Raw genomic sequence first — 22,831 nt, 5'->3', positions numbered from 1 at the left:
ACAGCCTTTAGTTAATAGGTAAGTTGAAAGCGCTATCAATACCATTAAAGCAGGTAGATGTGAGGATGTTTATGGAAAAACACCTTGATTCTGAAACTGGGAATGAATTATTTGAGTGATGATTTGACTCATATTATAAACATTTGTATATTGAGCTTCATCTTTCCAGATGCACTTAAGCGTAAAAAAGTGATTCCCATAATCAAAAAAGATGTAAATCTGAGTGCAATAGTTTCAGACCTATTTCATTTGTTCCTATTATTTCCAAGGTGTTCGAAAAATTATTAAATAAACAAATAGTTCAGTATTTTGAAGTCAATCGTCTTTTTAGTGACTGCCAATATCATGAATTTTCCTGAGGGAGAAAATTCTCCCTCAGAAAAATTGTTGCCCTCGGCTTCGCCTCGGGCTTCAAACTTTTCCCTCAGGGAGAAAAACAGTACTTTTCACTCTAGATCTACAATAACTATTTTAGTATACTTATTTGTAAACTATTGTAGCTTATAATTATGTTCTGTGTAATTACATGTCTTATATTCTGAGCTGAAAGAATGAAAGATTGCAGAGTACTCACAGTCAACTCGTTTTGAGAGAAAATGCCTTCATATTAGATGCCATCCCTTGTTATAATCAGTCCATTGCCGTTTCGCACGTTATTATTCCAGCAGCCCATATATTTCTCCCCTGCAACAAAATTGAGAAAAGATGTAATCACAGCACTGTCAATTCAATAAAATCATGAAATTATTGATATTATTACAATAACAAAATTATCAGGATAATTGACCGAGCGAAGTGAGGTCTAAGATTCAAGTCGACGGTTTGGCATTTCTCTTAATGTTTAAATGTTTGAATGCTTAAATGTTTATATGTTGTGCATTTACGGCGAAACGCGGTAATAGATTTCCATGAAATTTGACAGGTATGTTCCTTTTTTAATTTATTGGGCGTCGACGTATATACAAGGTTTTGGAAATTTTGCATTTCAAGGATAATATAAAAGGAAAAAGGAGCCTCCTTCATACGCCAATTTAGAGTATAATAATAACAATATCGAGGACCTGCTGGCTCAGGTCTGGTGTCAGAGTTTTCAGGTCGCAACTGATCAATTCAGGCCTCTGACATGACCTAACGACTGCTTTTTAGCAGCCGGACCGACGGCTTAACGTGTCCATCCGAACACAGGAGTGGCCTGAGATAAATATCTTGGCCCGGGCGGGATTTGAACCCGGGCCTCTGAATCATAAAGCCAGCATCTGATCCACTCGACTACGGCCACTCCAATCTATATCAGACTATAGAAAAAATCAGACTATAGAATTATTCATCATAAATCAGCTGACAAGTGATTACACAGATGTGTGGAGAAGCCAGTCTATTGCTGTATTACCATATTAAGGTCTATAGTTTCAATCAGGTACTTGTGGATGAGAATACTGCGTGAGGTCTACTGTTCACAGAGCTACTAGTATAGTTTGAGACATGAATAAAAATATAAATCTAAGTACCATTAAAATTGTTTTCTCATAACATGATGCCATCATCAAGTGATTGGAAGTACTTAGATTTCTATTTTTATTTATATTCAAGACTAGCCCTAACGGAAAAAATACTATAGTTGAAAATGGTCTTAAAAACATTTAATTTATGTAATAAAATTATTATTTATTCAAGAGGAAATGCTTGATTTTTCAACAAAAAACCTATAATATCAAAGACAAAAAGTTTAGATGGCCAACTCTATTTCACAACATATAGATGAAAGAAAATCAGGCGATTAGATGATGATAAATTCATACGATCAGACTATGATGAGTCTGATGATAACCCACACTAGGTCGAAACGATCGTCACTACAAAAGTAAGTGCATTTTCAGTCCATAAGTGTTTTTAAAATTCATGTTTAAAAAAACAATGAAATATCAGTTTTCTCTTGAGTTGGAAGAAAACAGTTGGCAGTTGTAGGCTTTGTAATCAGTCTGGAGAGACTGCCAAGCATATAATATTGGATCGCGAGAGACTAGGGGCTCTGCTTGGCTGCAAGCAACCAGGTGATGAATGGGATGTTAGTGAAGGGAAAAAACTCCTACATCTTGTAAAGGACAGAAGTATTAGTTTGCCCAACTAACGTAGTTGGGACAAACAATGAGCTTCAGTTGACGTGTGAGGTTCTGTGAACCTTTGGATCCTTGAGTCCGTCCCTTCAAAACATAACCTACATAACCTGAAACCTTAGACCAGTTATAGAATAGACACGCTGGGAAGTCTAGCCTCTGAAGCCAACATCTACTGCCATATCGCCCCATCGTGACGTCAGCATCAGATAGAAAACTTTCAGATTGTTTCTATTTCCGATGAAAGTAAATTATTATTTATGAGAATGTGTAAGCACAATGTGCCTTCACCAATACTATGTGAGGGGAATAACTATTATAACAAAATAGAACAGAATAACTAGAACTTTAATTAATGAATCTTTAACTTATATATATATATATATATATATATATATTTATATTATATATATATATATATATATACATTTAAACAAAACAAGATTATTTTATTAATGAAAAAAAACATTATTGATATGAATTTTATGGGGAAAACACTCGCTTGCTGCTAATGATGATTCAATCTTTGTGGCTATGAAAATTTAAGAACAATGATTCAGTAGTCACCTACCTTTTTGAAATGGCTTCCCCCTTTGGCATCCACTGGTTTAATCGCGACTTTAGTATTTTAAAAGAACAAATATTAACTGAACCAATGAATAGGCTCAGAACCCGTCTCCCTTAACAATAAAATTATTTTTAAACTGCCCGATCTGTGACAGAATAACTGTATTATAAAACGAAACGAAATCTAGCCTTTTTCACTGGATCAGCCGTACTTAACACACAGTCCTAACGAACGAGCTCTGCCCAAAACTTAAATTTTGGGTATTAATATAAACTCAGTCAATGCCAAACATGAAAGCCATTTCAAGTACATATTTTTATCTGTCGCACAAGCGGCACGTTTGTTATTAGAAACAAAATAGAAGCTACGTTAATTTTGACAACAAATGAAATAAACAATCTTTCTGTCGATGACAAGATTGTTCAAAGACAAAAATAGTAGTTCACTGTTCATTGAACTTTTTAATTAAAACTCTAAAATCCTGATCAATATGAGATAAATATATGATTCATATATATGTCCCCTATGACCAGGTGACAAATGGTCAACTCCCGCTGCGCTCCCCGCTGAAATAGACACAATCTGCTATGGAAACCAATGTAAACAAACTCTACAGAAAAGTTTTCTATATGATGATGACGTCACGATGGGGCGATATGGCAGTAGATGTTGGCTTCATCGACTTGACGACTTTCAGTATGAATATACAATGGGGCGTGTATATTCTATAACTGGTCTAAGCCTGAAAAATAAACATAACCTACATAACCTGAAACCTTAGACCAGTTATAGAATAGACACGCTGGGAAGTCTAGCCTCTGAAGCCAACATCTACTACCAAATCCACCCATCTTGACGTCACAACAATGACGTCACGCATCGTTAGGAAAACTTTCAGATTGTGTCTATTTCAGATTCATGGTGTTTTTAGGTTATTTCTAGCTACGGGCAAAAACGATATCGGTTAAGTTATAATGTCTTATGTGATATTGGCTTCAAAGTTATAATGTGTTTTAAAAATAATAAAGTACGGTAGCCTACAAAACTAATTAATTGTCATGCTGCAATGAGTTCACTTACATCATAACTAAGGATAATATTACAGTTACAACTTACAATATTTATGTGTATAAATTTCATCTTATGCATGAAAAGATATTCCACTTTTTTCCTAAAAATTTCAGTGCAATTATATGCTGCGCAGGAGATTACAATTTTCATAAATAATAATTACATAAATTAATAACAATCTGCTATGGAAAACAAGCTATGTTTAACAACAATGTAAGTTAAACACCACAAACACTTACACAACAAAATCAAAAAAGTTTTCTATAATTTCTATACGATGCGTGACGTCAAGATGGGTGGATTTGGCAGTAGATGTTAACTTCATCGACTTTCAGTATGAATATACAATGGGGCGTATCTATTCTATAACTGGTCTAAGCCTGAAACATGAAACATAACCCAAATAACCTGAAATATAAAGCATAACCTACCAGTGGTGATGTCATCCATAACACCATAGCCCTGCTTTTGGCCGGCCACCCACTCGCCGCAATATGTGTAGGCCGAATTCGTCATGAAATGACCGCTCTTCAATGTGCCGTAGCCACAGGCTAGACCGTCCTTGTAGTAGCCTTCATACACGTCACCGTTCTGGTATCTGACAGCCACAAAAAAATTAATTTATTGTTCACAAAAATAAAAAAAATTTACATCCATCATTCATACATAATGAAATATTATAAATTTATTATATTAAAATTTTTATTTTTTATTCTAATTTAAATTATATTCTAAATATTCATTTTGAAATATTCTATTCAGCTGACCCTCGTAATTCGACAATTTTTAATCGACGTACTCTGTAGTCCGGCGCGCTACCGACTGTACAGACTTCTGTAATGTGTAAGAACATCTATATTATATAAAAGCGAATGGCACTCACTCACTGACTGACTGACTGACTCACTCACTCACTCGCAGAACTAAAAATCTACCGGACCCAAAACGTTCAAATTTGGTAGGTATGTTCAGTTGGCCTTTAGAGGCGCACTAGAAATCTTTTGGCATATTTTAACTCTAAGGGTGGTTTTTAAAGGTTTGAAGTTCGTCTTTTAGCATGTATTCTTCTTATTCTCTTAAATAATTGAATAAAGGCCATACCATATGTTCATATAGAACTATAATCTAAGAGAGTACCTCTTCGAAACAGTTGTTAAATGGTAACTAAATTAATAATTTTGTCAGGTTGGCATTAAGTTGAGTTGACTTTGTTAGGTTGGCACCAAGTGAAGATTGAAATGCATTTATCGGGGAAAAATTTATCAATCAGAGCTATTCCTGGAAATATTATATAACTAGCCGTCAGGCTCGCTTCGCTCGCCATATCCGTTTAGCCAGACGTTTAGTCTGGACCCCCGACTGGATCATCCTAACATATGATAAAAACGCTCAAAGGAAAAATGCAGGCGAGCGAAGCGAGCCTACTGATTTCATTCTCGGACGATCCAGTCGGGGGTCCAGGGGGCGGAGCCCCCTGGCTAGACGGATATGGCGAGCGAAGCGAGCCTGACGGCTAAAGTGCGAGATAAATACTTTTAACACGGCTCTTTCTCGAAGACGGAGAGGTCCGATGCTCTATCCTCCACTAATCACTCCCACTACCTAGCAGCATTCTCCTTCTTTTGTGTCTGTGTGAGAGAGCTTTCCAACGCGACGCACCAACACTCCCCTTCCAGCTATTGCTGGCAATGTTCCAAGTCATATACTGGTCAGCAGGTATAATATTGTTTTCATCACAAGCATGAAGCAAAATGCACGGCGCATCCATTGTGCGCAGGATGTCTGTCTGTGTCTACGCTACAAACTGTGGAGGGAGAAATGGGTTTCTCCTCTTCATGTTAAAAGTAATTTATCTCGCACTTTAGTAATTGTATATTTTACTTAAATTTCTTTTTGTCCTAGTCATTCAATTTCAGCAGTTTTACATCCATGAAATCAAGCCGGTAAACAGCTGATTGTGGAACAAAAATAAACACATGATTCTCATTACAGCATACTATACTGTAATAAAATCATATGTTTTCTTTACAGTCGAGTATGTTTCCTAGTTCCGAGTTGGGAACAGCAAAACTGGTACAAGAAACATTCTTTTAATCGGGAGATGAGATATCGTGTACACAGACGCACATACACACACACACACACACACACACACACACACACACACACACATACAGACCAATATCCAAACCACTTTTTTGACTCGGGGACCTTGAAACGTATAGAAATTTAGAATTGGGTACCTTAATTTTTTGGAAAGCAATACTTTCTTACCTATAGGTAATAGGGCAAGGCAAAGTAAAAATAATAATTTCTATGATTGTCAATGAATTGCAACCAGAGGATTTATTGACCAAACATATACATAGTTGTTATATTATACATACAAAATTGCCATACTAAACTTATTTCTAATTATGATACCCCACTAATAATATGGTGTCGAGGTGATCATATATATTTTCTAAACATGTATAAAAATAGTAATTGTAGTTATAAGGGTTGTCAGTTATTAAAGGTAGAATAAAAAGAAGACAGTAGTTCATCATTATATCCTATTTACAATGAACTTCTCGGTCTGGTAAATGCCAGTATCATATAGCCAATTCCGTACTGCTCTTTTAAATCTATTTATATTTATTTCGTCCTTTGCGATCTGTAGGATTTTATTGTAAATTCTAGGACCTAAATATTGTACAAATCTCTGACCAAAAGCTGTGTTCATTCTGGGAACGAGAAGAAAATTCAGATTTCTAATTCTGGTGTTGCGGTTATGGAAAATTAAATCGGTAAAATTTGTACTCTTCTTAATATAAATTACTAAAACTAATACATATAACTGTCTGACGCTGAGAACTCTACTTTCGGTGAACAATTCTCTTGTTGGAAAACGGTTGTTTCTGTTTCTAGAAAATGGTTGTTTCTGTTTCTAGAAAACGATTGTTTCTGTTTCTAGAAAACGGTTGTTTCTGTTTCTAGAAAACGATTGTTTCTATTTCTAGAAAACGGTTGTTTCTGTTTCTAGAAAACGGTTGTTTCTGTTTCTAGAAAACGGTTGTTTCTGTTTCTAGAAAACGGTTGTTTCTGTTTCTAGAAAACGGTTGTTTCTGTTTCTAGAAAACGGTTGTTTCTACTTTAAGAATACGTTTCTGAGCTTTAAAAATTGAATCTGTTAAGTTGTAATTTGCTGCTCCCCAAACCAACAGTCCATATCTCAAAAGTGACTCTACAAGTGAGAAATATACTTTTTAATCATATCTTTACTAATTATATGACGAATCTGGTAGAACAACTTTGAATTGAAAATTTCTTTATTCATCAAAATGCACAAAATACATCTGAACAGTGTCAAATTCACAAGAATTATTAATATCGTCACAAAATCATCTTTACACATAAAGAAGTCACAAATTTTGATAAAAACAAGATTCTAAAATCTTGCAGTCAAATTGACATACTCCTGCAAAGAGTATAGGGATAGTCCCACCAAATATTCCTTTAATTTTTTATAGTATTCAACCTCCTCTATTTCTTTCAACTCTCTCGGAAGTATATTGAAAAATTTTCTCCCCATAAAAAATGTTTTTTTCTTAAAGAAATCCAATCATGCCTCTCCTCGATCCTTCCAATCTGGTGTTGTAGCCATGTGTTTCGTTTCGTGATACTGTTGACGAGTATTTTTTTAAGTACATGACTACGTCAAATAGTTATTTGTATATCTAGAGTGAAAAGTGCTGTTTTTTCTCCATGAGGGAAAAGTTTGAAGCCCGAGGCGAAGCCGAGGGCAACAATTTTCCTGAGGGAGAAAAAATTTTTCACTCGTGATATACAATTTTTCCTCCTACATTTTATAAAAACTCCTAATAAAAAAATTTTTAAAACGTATGTGACCAAACAATGTGTTACAACATAAACTAAAAAGTAAACAGAAACAGCTGGCTTGTAATCACAGTTCTCTCCGACAGCACTATCTGTCGGCTAAAGTTGTAACAACAATGACAGCCAAAACTACAGCTATGATGAAGTTCCCGTTTCAATTTGATTAGTTAATAAGTAATATCGTTGGATGATATTTCGAATAACATGGAATAAAAGAAAAAATATATACATTTTTTAGTATAGTGATATGAAGTTTGTAATAATAATTTCAGCATACAAACATAAATTTTATATATCGATCAAATGTCTGGTTGAGGTATTGAATTTAGTTGGTTTAATGAATACTCTATATGCTTCCTCATCTGAGCTTAGACCTTCTGACCTATTCCAAATGTACGTTTTTAAATAGAAATGGCTTCCAAGTTATTTAAATGGAGTCACTTTTACTCCCTAGGTAGTTTTTCTGTTTTTTAGTACCGAGAGCGAAAAAGTGACACTTTAGTATCATGTTTCAGGGAGTAAAGTAAGTACTTTTGACAGTAGGTGGAGGAAAAATATATTGCCCATAGATATTGTTAAGATTTCAAACTGTGGAAAAACGAGTTTTACTGAGTCTAATCTTTTTAACTTCATTATTATTGTGAGAGCTCTTTTTTGTTGTAATAGAATCTTATCAAGGTTACTCTTGGTTGTACTTCCATAGATAGAACATAGAACTTATAAATAACGAGCTTATATTATAATAACGAGCGAAGCTCGGTGCCCCCGATAGGTTAGGTTAGGTTAGGTTAGGTTAGGTTAGGTTAGGTTAGGATGTTAAATAGCACAAAGGTCACCTTATTTTTTCTCTTCCTATAATTCTTATGATGTAACAATTAGTAAAGGATAAAGGATAAAGGATAATAAAGGATGCAAACGTACTTGGTGCATCCGTATCCGTTCTGCAGTCCGTCTCGCCACTGTCCGTCATACTCGCAGTGGTTGGGCGTGTGCATGCGTCCGGGCCCATGCAACTGGTTGCACCTGAACATACCCACATACCAGCGCCCATCCGTCCATTCCAGTCTGCCCTTGCCTTCCAGCTTGCCCGACACCCAACGGCCTGCAAACATACAGACATACACTTAACATCAAAGTCACTTGACACACATACAATCAGTCTACAAGCAAAGACATTGGGCCATATGAATAAAGTTGACCATTTGCTTGTACTTCTAAAATATGGAGCATTTGATTCATTTTCTATGAATAAACGTGAGCAAAACCTTTTGCTCATGCACATAAAAAAAAATAGTTTGAGCACTTGCTCAAAAGTAAAAGCTTATACTCAAAATTGTATGAATAGACTAGAGCATTTGCTCAACTTTTGAAGCAAATGCTTCAAAAAAGGTGAGTCTATTCTACAGCAGCTTATAACCTTTTGCTCATAGTAAAATGGCTCAACTAATTCGTGTGAGGAAGAGGAAACTATACCAGATACGATCACAACCAATATTTGAGAACTATAAAACTCTTTTTAGATTCAACCATGATATAATATCACCATTATTCCTACAAAAGAATAAATACAAAATATAGAATACCTGATATAAAGATAGCCATAACAAAATAGGAAATAGGCATTTAAGAAGATGAGAGGAGTGTATACTATTTTAAGAAGGCTATTGATATTATAAGAATATGCTGAAGATTATTATAGAGATGACATTTTTTCACGCTATTATTTCAAAATTCTAAACTCAGGAAGAGGAAGAGGAAACTATACCAGATACCATCACAACCAATATTTGAGAACTATGATACAAAAGAATAAATACAAAAGTTACCTATCCAATATAAAGATAGCCATCACAGAATAGGAAATAGGCATTTAAGAAGATGAAAGTGTAGACACGATTACAAGAAGGCTATTGATATTATAAGATATGCTAAAGATTATTATAGAGATGACATTTTTTCACGCTATTTCAAAATTCTAAACTCAACTAACCTAAAACTCTATTCATGAATAGAAAACAGAGCAGACGACACAAACACAAGCGGTGCACCCTAATTGCATATTTAGCGCTTCCGTGAGCTATAAAAACAAAGTAAGGCTACAAAAGCGAATCAGCTGATGAAAAATCTTTAAAATACGCGAGCATTATTTGCTGCCGAGTTCAGGAGCATAAGGTAAGAGTATAAGGGAAAAGCTTATTCATATGAAAGTGAGCAAATGCTTTTGCTTCTACCTTTTGCTCATGAGCAAAGCCTAATGCTCAATGCTTTTGCTCATGAGCATTTGCTCTGTTTTTATTCAACATGGAATCAAATCAGACTTGACACATATAACCTGCCTGCAAACAGAAACAAGAGACAATAACATGGAACTAAAGCCAACTTGACACGCATAATTTGTGCATCACAAGCAAGAGATATATTTTTAATACAGAAGAATATGCACTTGTGATAGAGTGCTACTCTAACATTTGGATTCAATAGAACAATAATATTGGATAGAAAATGTTCAACAATGGGCTACAAAATGTCCACGATGTGGGATTACCGAAAATAAACTACCGTACATTCATAATCGTAATACATATCATATGTGGGGAGTCCGGTATCACAAGGTGTCAAACTATCAAAAGATAAACCGAAAAACTTCAATAAATAACAGCTTCCAAACTTCAATCAAAGCTCATACATAATCAAAATTTGGGGATAGAATAGTTTTGGGCGATACCTGTTATTCTTTCCCAATCATATTTATATGATTTGTAATTGTATCCATAAATAAATTTTATAAAGAAGGCTGTCAGAGTCATTGCCAGAGCTTCATTTCGTGAACTAGTCCAGTCACTATTGGTGCTTGCATTTCATATTGTAGTTCTGATATTTTATTATATTGTTTGGATACATAAGAGAAGTCCACAACCGATTTTTTCATACCAAAACTTCCATGTGCTAGATACAGAGTGGCCCAAAAACCTTCTACTTTTGGCCCAAAAACCTCCTACTTTCAGTAAACGGGCAGAAAAATTTGCTCTTGCCTTTTTTCAGATTAAGAAATTCCTAATAAAATGAGATCATTCGGAACTCTCTATCGAGAATTCTTGATACCATTTACTTGTTTATTTATTGCAATAATCTCTAGTTAGTGGGAGATAATGGAAAGAATGGGGAAGAAAAACTTTAGAGCAACCGGGCCTTAGTATCATGTAATACTAGCTTACCCGGCAAACTTCGTACCTCCAAAAAGTCAATGTATCTCACTTGACTTTATTTGGTGAATCATTAAATTTATCTGACAATCAATATTTTCATTTACATCTCAATACGGACTTCTTATGTGCTTAGTCATGCAACATTTATTATTCCGAAAACATATTCTTCTCAATCAATTGGTAGTAATATCTATCAGTAGAGTGTTAATTAAAAATAAAATAGATAGGTTAAATCAGTTTTTCAAAGAAAAATTTAATGTTTTCATAGTTGTTGATTGTCAATAGAAGGTCCAGGAAATATGCGATGTACGATGAATTACACAGAATTCTATATTCTTTCCATCTTCCATTCTAGGAGGAATATAAGCTAAGCTAAATTTAAAAAAAAATTAATTCAGTCTGTCATTCTTCAGTAATTAATGAATACAATAAGAACAACTCTCTTTCATGAGATGAATAATTTTTTCCAACATTTTCCAGTTTCTCAATGATAGGGGGCTGATAATTATGTGTATAGGTCTTCTAAGGAACGATTACCTACAGCTGGTACCAATCAACTACACTAACTTCAACTCCAAACTACCATTTTAATATCAGTACACAATTTATCACAGGGTGACGTGTTTATTATACAGCTGGTAACTTTAGATGCTAAACTATAGGTAGCCGCTCAGCCGAAAATTTGTAAATGTCTGTAAAATGAATTAATAAATAATTATTATTAGCCCCCCCCCCTATTAAAATTTCAGGTCAGAAACCATCCCCAATACTCACAGAAAATATTCCCAAAGTTTCATGTCGTTCTGTCAAGTAGTTTTCGAGTCTATAGGGAACAAACAAACTAACAAACTGACATTCATTTTTATATATTATATAGATTGGACTTGTCTATAAGGATTTATGACCTACCCATATAGGTGGCATCCTTGTAGGTGGCATGTTTGGTGAACGTATATGTTTTTCCAACATTTTCCAGTTTCTCAATGATAGGGGGCTGATAATTATGTGTATAGGTCTTCTAAGGAACGATTACCTACAGCTGGTACCAATCAACTACACTAACTTCAACTCCAAACTACCATTTTAATATCAGTACACAATTTATCACAGGGTGACGTGTTTATTATACAGCTGGTAACTTTAGATGCTAAACTATAGGTAGCCGCTCAGCCGAAAATTTGTAAATGTCTGTAAAATGAATTAATAAATAATTATTATTAGCCCCCCCCCCCCTATTAAAATTTCAGGTCAGAAACCATCCCCAATACTCACAGAAAATATTCCCAAAGTTTCATGTCGTTCTGTCAAGTAGTTTTCGAGTCTATAGGGAACAAACAAACTAACAAACTGACATTCATTTTTATATATTATATAGATTGGACTTGTCTATAAGGATTTATGACCTACCCATATAGGTGGCATCCTTGTAGGTGCATGTTTGGTGAACGTATAGGAGGCGTTTCTAACAGTAGGCACCGGACTTCGGCTCAACCTCTTCTTGAGAGCATCCTGCAACGCCACCATCCAGTCCACCTTCTCGTGGGCAGATGGCGCCACCAGCTGAAGGCTGTCTTCCGGTGTGGTTATTAGCAGCCCGTTCTACGAACATCGAATATTGAATGAAAAAGACTAAGAAATTGTCAAAAAACCACAGATTTATTGATACTTAGAAAGACCGGTTTCGGTTATTACACCATTGTCAATCTCTGATATAAACAAATCAAAATACATCAAATACATTCACAATAATACATCATTGCAGCGAATAGATTCCACAATAATACATCAATATCGGGGGACCGAGCTTTGCTCTGGAGTGTAGAAGCATAGAAAATGTGTAACGAAAGATTGAATTTATAGTTTATATTTATTTATTCATTTTCTCAGTCGTACAATTATTTTTACAGTTATATGAGGAGGCACAACAGGCTTATGTCCAAAACTGTCCCTTTTCAAATTTATACTACAGTCCAAATCAAAATCCCGAGAAATCCAAGATCAAAATCCAAGATTCAAATCCCGAAAACACAATTATGCAGGTTTAAACTGCCCGAACTGTGACAGCCTATAATTGAATTCTCAAGACAGAATCCTTCAGGTAACCAATGCCTTAACTCAACAACTAACTTCACAAACGGTTCAAAGAATACAGGCCTCGAAAGAAAAATTCAAAACCTATTTATGTGAGAAAAACATGCAGCCTTGAATCACAGACCAAAAGTAGACTCACTCTTGTTTGTATATTGCCTTCACGAAACGTGATAAAACACACGTTTCATCTTTGTACATTGGAGATCTTCTCGCTTTATCAATTACATTTAATAACTAAATCCGCGACCAGATTTCCAATTCACAAAATAATATTTCAAAAATTGAATGGGTTTTGATGTCGTGTATGACACTTTCTTTGTTGGGGGATCGTTCGGACGAGTTCGGCCGATGCTAGTTCGGACGAAATCGGTTCCAGTGGACGGCCCACCTAAAACTAACCTGTGAATTATCGGTATCCTGAGCAGGTTCGACCCACAGAGTGTCGAGCGAGTGGATGGTCTGCGTGGCGCCCGAAATGTGCACAAATGCATCCGACAGAAGTATGAACCAGTGGTTACTGAATCGAGAGGCATTGTGCAGGGTCAGCGCATGCGTCTTGGAATCGCGCAGTAGACGTCGTTGTGGCGTCCTGATAAACAAATATTCAACCAAAATTATTCAAGTCAAGAACTCAAAATAATATCATAGAGAGAAGATAGCACAAGTATATTAAGCATGGTGTTGTGTATCAAGTTGAGGTGATACTGTATAATATTGTGTTGATACTGTATCAAGTGCAGTGCCACCTGTGGGTTGGGGGAGCTTTGAGTCGATCATCGTACTCAAGAATGTGTTGAAAACCACAATTCACCCACAGTATCCCTGCTTGTCGTAGGAGGCGACTAAAATGAACCTCAAGGCAACTCCAGAAGCTGCCTTGCCTTCAAACCCACGGGATCTGCCCCATCAGGGCAGTTTCGGAGGGGCAAAAAGATAAACCCAAGAGACCAGAGATGGGTGAAACTCCAGGCATAAATGTGGGTCAAGAGGCTGAGTCGAGATCGGCCGGGCGCCGGCGCCCTAGAGGCAGTTTGGCGTCCCCTCTCTCAGCGGAAGGACCTACAAAAAAGCCAGGAGTGGAATTCACGTAAGTTTGTGGGTGGAGAGGCCGAGACTCACCACTTCTCAAAGAAGGGCGGCCATTCAGGCAAAACTTCTTGGGGAAGAGGTGAGGCTTTTGACCCTTCAGAGTTTCGGAGGGGCAAAAAGAAAAACTCAAGAGACCAGAGATGGGTGAAACTCCAGGCACAAATGTGGCTCAAGAGGCTGAGTCGAGGGTGGCCGGGCGCCGGGCGCCCCAGAGGCAGTTTGGCGTCCCCTCTCTCAGCGGAGGGACCTACAAAATGGCCAGGAGTGGAACTCACGTAGGTCACGAGGACTAATCAGTCTGAAGAGACTGCCAAGCATAACACACTGGATTGCGACAAGCAACCAGGTGATGAATGGGATGTTAGCATAGGGGAAAACTCCTGGTTCTTGTAAAGGACACAGATATTGGTTTGCCTAACTAACATACTACTTGGGAACACAATAAGCTTCGGTTGACGTGTGGGGTTCTTTGAACCTTTGGATCCTTGAATCCGTCCCTTCAAAAACAATAAACAATCATGTGCAGTGATACAGTATCCTATTATATTAAGCGAGCAATTTCTGTATTTTTGACCCAGCGAAGAGAGGTCTAAGATTCAAGTCGACGGTTTGGCATTTCTCTTAATGTTTAAATGTTTGTTTGTTTATATGTTGCGCATTTACGGCGAAACGCGGTAATATATTTTCATGAAATTTGACAGGTATGTTCCTTTTTAAATTACGCGTCGACGTATATACAAGGTTTTTGGAAATTTTGCATCTGAAGGATAATATAAAAGGAAAAAGGAGCCTCCTTCACGCCTATTATTATATAGGCCTATAAGCCTCCTACGCCAATATTAGAGTAAAAATCAGACTATAGAATTATCCATCATAAATCAGCTGACAAGTGATGACAAGTGTGCTGTGGTCAAAAACTTTTGCCCCGGTCGAGATTCGAACTCAGGTTCGCTTGATTTTATTAGACCGGCGCGTTATCACTTACCCCAACGAGCCACCCAAATGCACAATGAAAATAATAAATTATATCTATTTAATTATCGCACTTCATTAATACAAACCAACATATATTAAACAAATAATCAATGCCTCAATTTACCTTTTTTCACCATATTGCACTAACGAGACAAACTCAATATCTAATCCGTCAACCATTTTCACTGAATATTATCAACTCAGCCACCACATTCAAGACTTCAATTCTAAAACATTTTATAAAACAGTTTTTTACACCATGAAATTCCATAAATTGAATGTAGTCAAGTGAATTCCGAATTTTAGTTTCATCAATACGTTCCTTCCAACAATGAGTTTTATAAAGTTGATCGTTGATTATCGTTAATCGTTGATCGTTAATAATTATCAATAACAACTATTCAAGACTTCAATACTAATACATTTTATAAAACATTTTTTTACACTTTGAAGTTCCATAAATTGAATGTAGTCAAGTGAATTCCGAATTTTAGTTTCATCAATACGTTCCTTCCAACAATGAGTTTTATAAAGTTGATCGTTGATTATCGTTAATCGTTGATCGTTAATAATTATGATCAATAACAACTATTATATTTTTATAAACTATAAAATTAACTTGAGCTATCTTCAAAATTTAACTGTCTTCAACTGTAATAATTCAACTGTGAGTTTTATAAGTGGATCGTTGATTATCGTTAATCGTTGATCGTTAATAATTATCAATAACAACTATTATATTTTTATAAACTATAAAATTAACTTGAGCCATCTTCAAAACTCAACTATTCAATAATTTAACTGTCCAAACTAGACTCTCTCAACTATCAAACTAATCAATCTTTTTTCAATTTAACACTTAGCTTATCACTGACACAAACATCATTAATCATCAACTAAACTATTCAACACTGAGTCACTGTAATTCATTAATCGATTACTATCCCAAATTAACAGGAAAACACATTTTTTCACTAGTAAAAAATTGGTTTCTCGTTCAAATACTGGAACAACACTAAAACCGAGCCACAATTATCTGTAAACCGTAAAACTATTTCAAGAGCAATAGATAACACACTCTTAATGAGATTGTTAAGTACTGGGAGCGCATTTATGCAAAAGTACTTCTCTCTCTCTCGCTAGCTCTCACACTCGTGACCAAGTTAACGCTCTAAAAACAATACTCCTCTATTTGAACATGCAAAAGTACTTCGTCTCTCTCTCTCGCGCTCTCACACTCGTGACCAAGTTAACGTTCTAAAAACAATACTCCACTATTTGAACAAAGCAAGCCGTTTGCGCCGTTTCGACTCACATTGTAGAGTAGTTGTGATTTGAAAATCTGCATAATAATACTGCTTTCATCTTCTCAATGTAGTGGTGATTCATTTATTATATTCATTCGAAATGCTGTCTGTTTAAAGTTCATAGATATTGAATTGAGATTGTTTGAATGGGGATCAGCATTGACGCTATTTATGTGAAAGGATTACAGTTTAAAGTGAATATTCCAATAGTTTATAGATTAGATTATCTTTAGACAGTCAGTACTGATTGAATGGAAAACTTTTGTGATATAATTATGGAATGCTGTCAGTTTGGTGTGAATTTCATGACAGTTCAAAGTATAGAGACTGTATTAATCATAGTGTGGACGTATATGATGTTTACATTTTGATTGGATATCTCGGTCATATGGTGGAAAGACGTATTGATTTCAGTGTAAAGGGTTACAGTGGAATAGTTATTTGTGCAACTAGTGAGCAAAGTGACAGTTTGCTGCACCGAAAGAAACGTTTACGCCCGAGCCGAAGGCGAGGGTGGAATGGTTTCTTGAGTGCAGCAAACGAACTTTGCGCACGTATTTCACATTAAATTTTTCCTACAGTTACCATTGAATATGAAAAGTGGGTAATTATGGGTAAAATTGCCTGAAATGCATCAAATGTTTTTCTGTGTAATTTTATTATTGATAAAAACCTTAATTTATTGTCAAATTGAATAAAAATGTTGTCCTTGGTTATAATATCTAATACTAATAATTAGCGCGTTGTGCTTCGTTGCACCTCTGCTCACTATAGCAGCCACAGCAGTCACTGTTACCAACTTCATTTTGATTTTGCTGCACTGTTGCTCCATATAACCTACTAAGTATTTTGCGTTGCCATGTTGCAAATCTGGAGAGCAGAAAAATTTTTCCCGCACTAGAGCGGAAAAGTGATTCTTTGCGTTCTGTAATCAGTGCAGCAATGGCCACTTTTCAACGTAACTGTAGGAAAAGATAATTTAAAGGTCCGAATTATCGTTTACTAAAAGCTAACTAGTAGTTCTGTGAACAGTAGATCTCACGCAGTACTCTCATCCACAAGTACCGGAAGTCAACTGTTTTAAATGTTTACAAACTCAGTTCACGTTTGAATTTGTATTCCATATGATATAATTCATCCAGTTCCGTGATGATCTTTCTATCTGATGAAAATTAATTTTTTTTAGAATAAAAAATATTATAATTTCTCCAGCATTATTTAGTTCATTTGTTTATTTTTATTCACCTATTAAATTAGTTTTTTTTCGAATGTGAGAATATTGATACTGATGGGCAGGCATAATAATACCATGACTGCAAAACAAAAATTTTGAGACCAAAGACCTTAAAGCTGCGATTAGACCAAATTTATTAAAGAAATGTTAATAACTCAATCCTTTTAGATTATATTAGATTGATTATAACTTATTATACACATGATGAACATATGTGTTTGTCAACTTCCGTCCAATCTAATAGAATCTATAAGGATTAAGTTATAACCATTTTGTTAATAACTTTGGTGTAAACCCAGCTTAAAGATGCATACCTCTTTAATGTCTTTGATTAAAACTATAGACCTTATACAAATACAGTAATAGACTGGCTTCTCCACACATCTGTGTAATCACTTGTCAGCTGATTTATGATGAATAATTCTATAGTATGATTTTTACTCTAATATTGGCGTATGAAGGAGGCTCCTTTTTCCTTTTATATTATCCTTGAAATGCAAAATTTCCAAAAACCTTGTATAAACATCGACGTGCAATTTAAAAAAGGAACATACCTGTCAAATTTCATGAAAATCTATTACCGCGTTTTGCCGTAAATGCGCAACATATAAATATAAAAACATATAAACATTTAAACATTAAGAGAAATGCCAAACCGTCGACTTGAATCTTAGACCTCACTTCGTTCGGTCAATAATTTATTTTGAAAAATATTTTAAAGAAGGGCGAAATTACAAAATAAATACATTATTTGCATATACATTTTATAATAAATATTTTGTTGTTTTCAGCCTAATAAGAACTCCAGAATTTGTTGAAACCAATTCATATGTAAATAAGAGAGATTGGAATATTCGTTTTAGGTCGTTATCTACCACTAAGGCCGGTTACAGAGCGTGACCGACCGTCAGTGCGTACGTCAGTCGCACTTGTCTTTTCCATACATATTCCATGTATCCGTACAGAGCAGGACTGACGGCACGCATGCGCACGGTCAGGACAATGCGTTTTATACTGCGTACGAAAACTATCGGTCGAGCTCGTGCGCATCCGTTCTATCGGTCGACTGACGCGCTATTGAAACAAATAGAAGCTTTCAGAGCTGTACTGATTAGTAGACCGATCGCAACATAACCAATATGCTGACACCTCTGCCCGACAATCAGCTGATATTGAATTGAATAGCATAATTAATGAATTCAATTAATAGTGTCATATTTGAATTCAGAGTTTTTCCATACATTTCTTCAATCATTTCTAAATTTTTTATTGGAAAAATAATATATTATTAGTATTATCTACATTCGTTTGATCTGTACCTTAAAGTGACTTCAAGTATTCCCAATGGTGATACAAGCTTGAAATAACTCATCAAAATTTCTTATGGACATTCTGAGGTAGTTGAAAAATGTATCTTCATCCCCAAGCAATGATGTATATAATGATACTAAATTCCCTTTGAAATGCTCTTTGGGCGACCATCGGGTGAACTTGTTATCTACGTATTTTAATCTTTCGTTTACGAAGATAATAAGCTGCAATTAAATAATCTGTAAAGGCGTCCATTTTGTGAGACAGAAGAACTGATATATATGGCCAGGATGATGCATACGCACTGACGGTCGGTCGAGCTCTGAGTGTGTAAAACTGATTCATCGATGCGTACGGTCAGGATGGTACATACGCACTGACGGTCGGTCAAGCTCTGTAACCGGCCTTAGGCTCAACTCACACTTACGCGACTCAGGTCGAGACTCGAATCTAGCGGAGAGCATGTGTTTCCAAATGGTGACACTCAGACCAGTCGACTCTAGTCTCCGCGACTGTCACCATTTGGAAACACATGCTCTCGACTAGAGTCGAGTCTCTTCTCGACCTGAGTCGCGTAAGTGTGAGTTGAGCCTAAAATCCCTGATAATTGACTACTGATAATGATTATGGATATAGGGTTTGAAGTGAAATATTTGAAAAACTGAGACCGATTTCATAGCCTCCGTTTAGAGATTACTTTCTTTAGAAATTACAAAGAAGAGAAGTTTTGAACTTGGACTGTTTGGTGTTTCTTATTTTGTTTATTTGGGAAGCGGGGTCCACACTGAACAAAATGTTCGACAAACATGTTTGTTGAAACAGTTTGGGCAAATTTTATTATGTTTAAATAAAATAAAATATTTTTTATATTTTATTTTATACTGGGCGTGGCCAGTGTGGACGCGTCATCAAACAAAACATTCACAGCAAACACTGAAAATATTTGGAAAGACAGTTTGACAAACAATGATTGTCCAAACTTTTTAAAAATTTTGTCCCTGAGCCCCTCAACAAGCATGTTTGCCGAACATGTATGTCAAACATTTGTTCAGTGTGGAACCGGCTGAATACAAAGTGCCCCAACAGTTTGCAACAACAAATTTTCTTATATCGACCTTAGTTTTCGAGATAAATCGATTTTTCGATATTTCCCAAAAAACCGTCAATAACTGGAAAACTATCAGACAAAATCTAATTCCAAGGATATGTTTAGAAAGAGGGAGAAATTTCCAATAAGATCCATTCAATTTGTTCCTTTGTTTGACGTTTTTGAAGTTTTTATGCGCGTTCAAGCTGTTTGAAATTGGCTTTGAACTTGTGAAGGGAATCCCCTTCATGGCTTCCATGTCATTAGCACTCGTTGCCTTAGCAACCTTTCAAACTAAAAGTTTGTTATCTTGTTTTACGATTAGTCATAAATGTTCAAGGTTAGTTAAAGTAAAGTTCAATTCAACAGTATAATTTTCCATTTTATTTTTAGCATTGTCAGTTCTTTACAAACACGACGAATAAAAACATAACTTATCATACACATGATGAACATATGTGTTTGTCAAGTTCCGTTCAATCTAATAGAATCTATAATTAAAATTTTGTTAATAGCTTTGGTGTAAACGCAGCTTTACTGTTTTTCTAAACATTTTCCGTGTTTGCTGTAAATGTTTTGTTTGATGACGCGTCTACACCGGCCACGGCCAAACATTGTTTATCATTGTTTACTTTGAACGCTCATAAAAAGTTCAAAAACGTCAAACAAAGAAACAAATTATATGAACCTTATTAAAAATTTGTTGCTCTTTTCAACCATATCCTTGTAATTAGATTTTGAATGATAGCTATCTAGTTATAGACGTTTCAATGACGGTAAATAGATCTATTTCAAAAATATTGAAAATTCGATGGATCTCGAAAACAAAGGTCGATATAAGAAAATTTGGTGTAAGTGCACGTCCAGTGCCAACATACCTGTCATCAAATTTTTGGTTGGGATCAATTTAGTAGGTTATTTTGAGAACAAAATCACAAAAATTAAACGGCGGTCACTATTGTTTTTAAAATAAACTAAGTTCAAAGTAGCACAATTTTACATGCATTTAACCTATAAGTAACACCCATTTTGATTATTGAAATCATCAAATTATGATATTCCTAATCCGAATTTTCCTAACCCAAAGCTTTTCCTAACCTAACCTAAAGCTTTTCCTAACCTTAGCTACTTATGGTTGCTACTTATAGGTTAAATGCATGTAAAGTTGTGCTACTTTGAACTTAGTTTATTTTAAAAACAATGGTGACCGCCGTTTAATTTTTGTGATTTTGTGCTCAAAATAGCATACTAAATCGATCCCAACCAAAAATTTGATGACAGGTATGTTGGCACTGGACGTGCACTTTAGCCGAAAATTTTACTGCACATTTTTCGTTGCGAATTTCATGTAGAATCTATGGTATTCGGTTGTTACACATTTGGTGGGGCACTCTGTATATTATCAGAAAACATTACCCTGGAGCCTCAAAGTTAATTTTAATAACTTGGTTCACTTGATTTATTCATGTTTACAAAAATATGATTATATCATTGGCTGAGGCTTTATCTAAGTGATGTTATGTAGTTGGCCTAACCTCAAAGTATCGACTAGACGTCCCGAGCTCTCCCAGAACACCCTCGTTGCCTCAGCCAGCTTCCTGGCCGCATCCTGGGCCTCGCAGAACACCTCCCAGCGCTGCACCTCCCCAGACGCCTCCGACGAACCACGGCTCAACATCATCTGTCAAAATAAATCATCAAAATATTTTATTCATAGAAAGAACCGTATTTTATTCATAGTACCGTACCTATTTCATTCTACCGGGTGATTACAAATGAAATAGACAACTTCAATAGCCTGTACAAAATTAAACTGGTGTATTTCAACATAGTAAGTGATATAGGTTTGTAGGGAATTTCTTAAAGTTTATGTTGGTAGAACTGTTGCTGGCTATTGTTGGCTGCTCCGTGTTACAACAGCCAGTTTAGTTTAGCAATATGGCCGCTACTCAAGTGGAGAAAGCTTATTGTGTTCTTGAATTAGCCAAAACAAACTCTGTTACTGTTGTGCAGCGTCATTTCAGAACAAAATACGGTAAACCACCACCAACAAGGCAATCATTTATGACTGGTATGAACGTTTTGAAAGCAGTGGATGTGTGTGTAAGAAGAAGAGTACTGGAAGACCTTCTGTTACAGGAGAAAAAATTGATAGTGTTCGTGATGTTTTTGTACGAAGTCCAGGAAAATCGACTAGATCAGCGAGTTTAGAATTGCAAATTCCTCAACCTACTGTGTGGAAAATTCTGCGGAAACGTTTGAAAATGACACCTTATAAATTGCAGTTAGTACAAAGTTTAAATTACAATGATAAAGTTGTACGTAAAAATTTTTGTCAAGAGATGCAACATTGTCTTGAAAATGACGACACATTGTTAATCGCCTAATTTTCAGTGATGAATGCACTTTTCACATTAGTGGAAAAGTTAACAGACATAATGTACGAGTATGGGGAACAGAAAACCCAAGAGAGACTGTACAGCATATACGCGATTCTCCTAAAGTGAACGTGTTTTGCGCTTTATCTTGTGAAAAGGTTTACGGGCCTTTCTTCTTCCAAGAACCATCAGTAACCGGAAGAATTTATCTGGACATGTTAACCGAATGGTTAATGCCTCAACTCCATGAAGATAGTTGTAACTTCATTTTTGTACAAGATGGAGCTCCGCCTCACTGGTACTCAGACGTCAGAGGGTATCTGGATGAACATCTTCCTAGACGATGGATCGGCCGTGCAAGTGAGGAAAACGTTGTGTTTCAGCCGTGGCCACCTCGTAGTCCGGACCTAACGCCCTGCGACTTTTTCTTGTGGGGCTATGTAAAAGACAGAGTTTTCGTACCACCGCTTCCTGTTGATATCGATGATCTTAAACAACGAATCACAAATGCTCTTGCTACA

The 22,831-nt window shown here is 35.8% G+C and overlaps 1 protein-coding gene across 2 annotated transcripts; it reads right to left on the bottom strand.

Moving 5' to 3' along the window:
* Window positions 1-574: 574 nt before the first annotated feature.
* LOC120350177 (alsin-like) lies at window positions 575-21,671 on the bottom strand. 2 transcript variants are annotated; one of them, XM_039422639.1, is made up of 6 exons: window positions 21,468-21,671; window positions 13,329-13,518; window positions 12,246-12,437; window positions 8,554-8,734; window positions 4,185-4,351; window positions 575-684 (listed from the first exon to the last, which is right to left on the bottom strand). In XM_039422639.1, exons 1-5 carry the CDS (start codon window positions 21,611-21,613, stop codon window positions 4,305-4,307), a joined length of 756 nt encoding a protein of 251 aa, XP_039278573.1. In that variant the 5' UTR covers window positions 21,614-21,671; the 3' UTR covers window positions 575-684; window positions 4,185-4,304. The 2 variants fall into 2 exon arrangements, with proteins under 2 accessions (XP_039278573.1, XP_039278574.1); XM_039422640.1 differs by lacking the exon at window positions 21,468-21,671 and adding an exon at window positions 15,118-15,622.
* Between the last annotated feature and the right edge of the window lie 1,160 nt (window positions 21,672-22,831).

The sequence above is a fragment of the Nilaparvata lugens genome, chromosome 3, assembly GCF_014356525.2.
Source record: "Nilaparvata lugens isolate BPH chromosome 3, ASM1435652v1, whole genome shotgun sequence".
NCBI lineage: Eukaryota > Metazoa > Arthropoda > Insecta > Hemiptera > Delphacidae > Nilaparvata > Nilaparvata lugens.
Note: the sequence above shows the minus strand (reverse complement) of the source record. Positions and strands in the feature narration are given on the sequence as shown.

Bases quoted from the DNA above. Each gene is read 5' to 3' on its own strand.
- LOC120350177 (XM_039422639.1), bottom strand. From the start codon at position 21,613: ATGATGTTGAGCCGTGGTTCGTCGGAGGCGTCTGGGGAGGTGCAGCGC. The intron at 13,519-21,467 runs GTTAGGCCAACT...TTTGTTTATCAG, and splicing joins CGTCTAGTCGATACTTTGAG to GACGCCACAACGACGTCTAC. The intron at 8,735-12,245 runs GTAGGTCATAAA...GTATGTTTGCAG, and splicing joins CAAGGATGCCACCTATATGG to GCCGTTGGGTGTCGGGCAAG.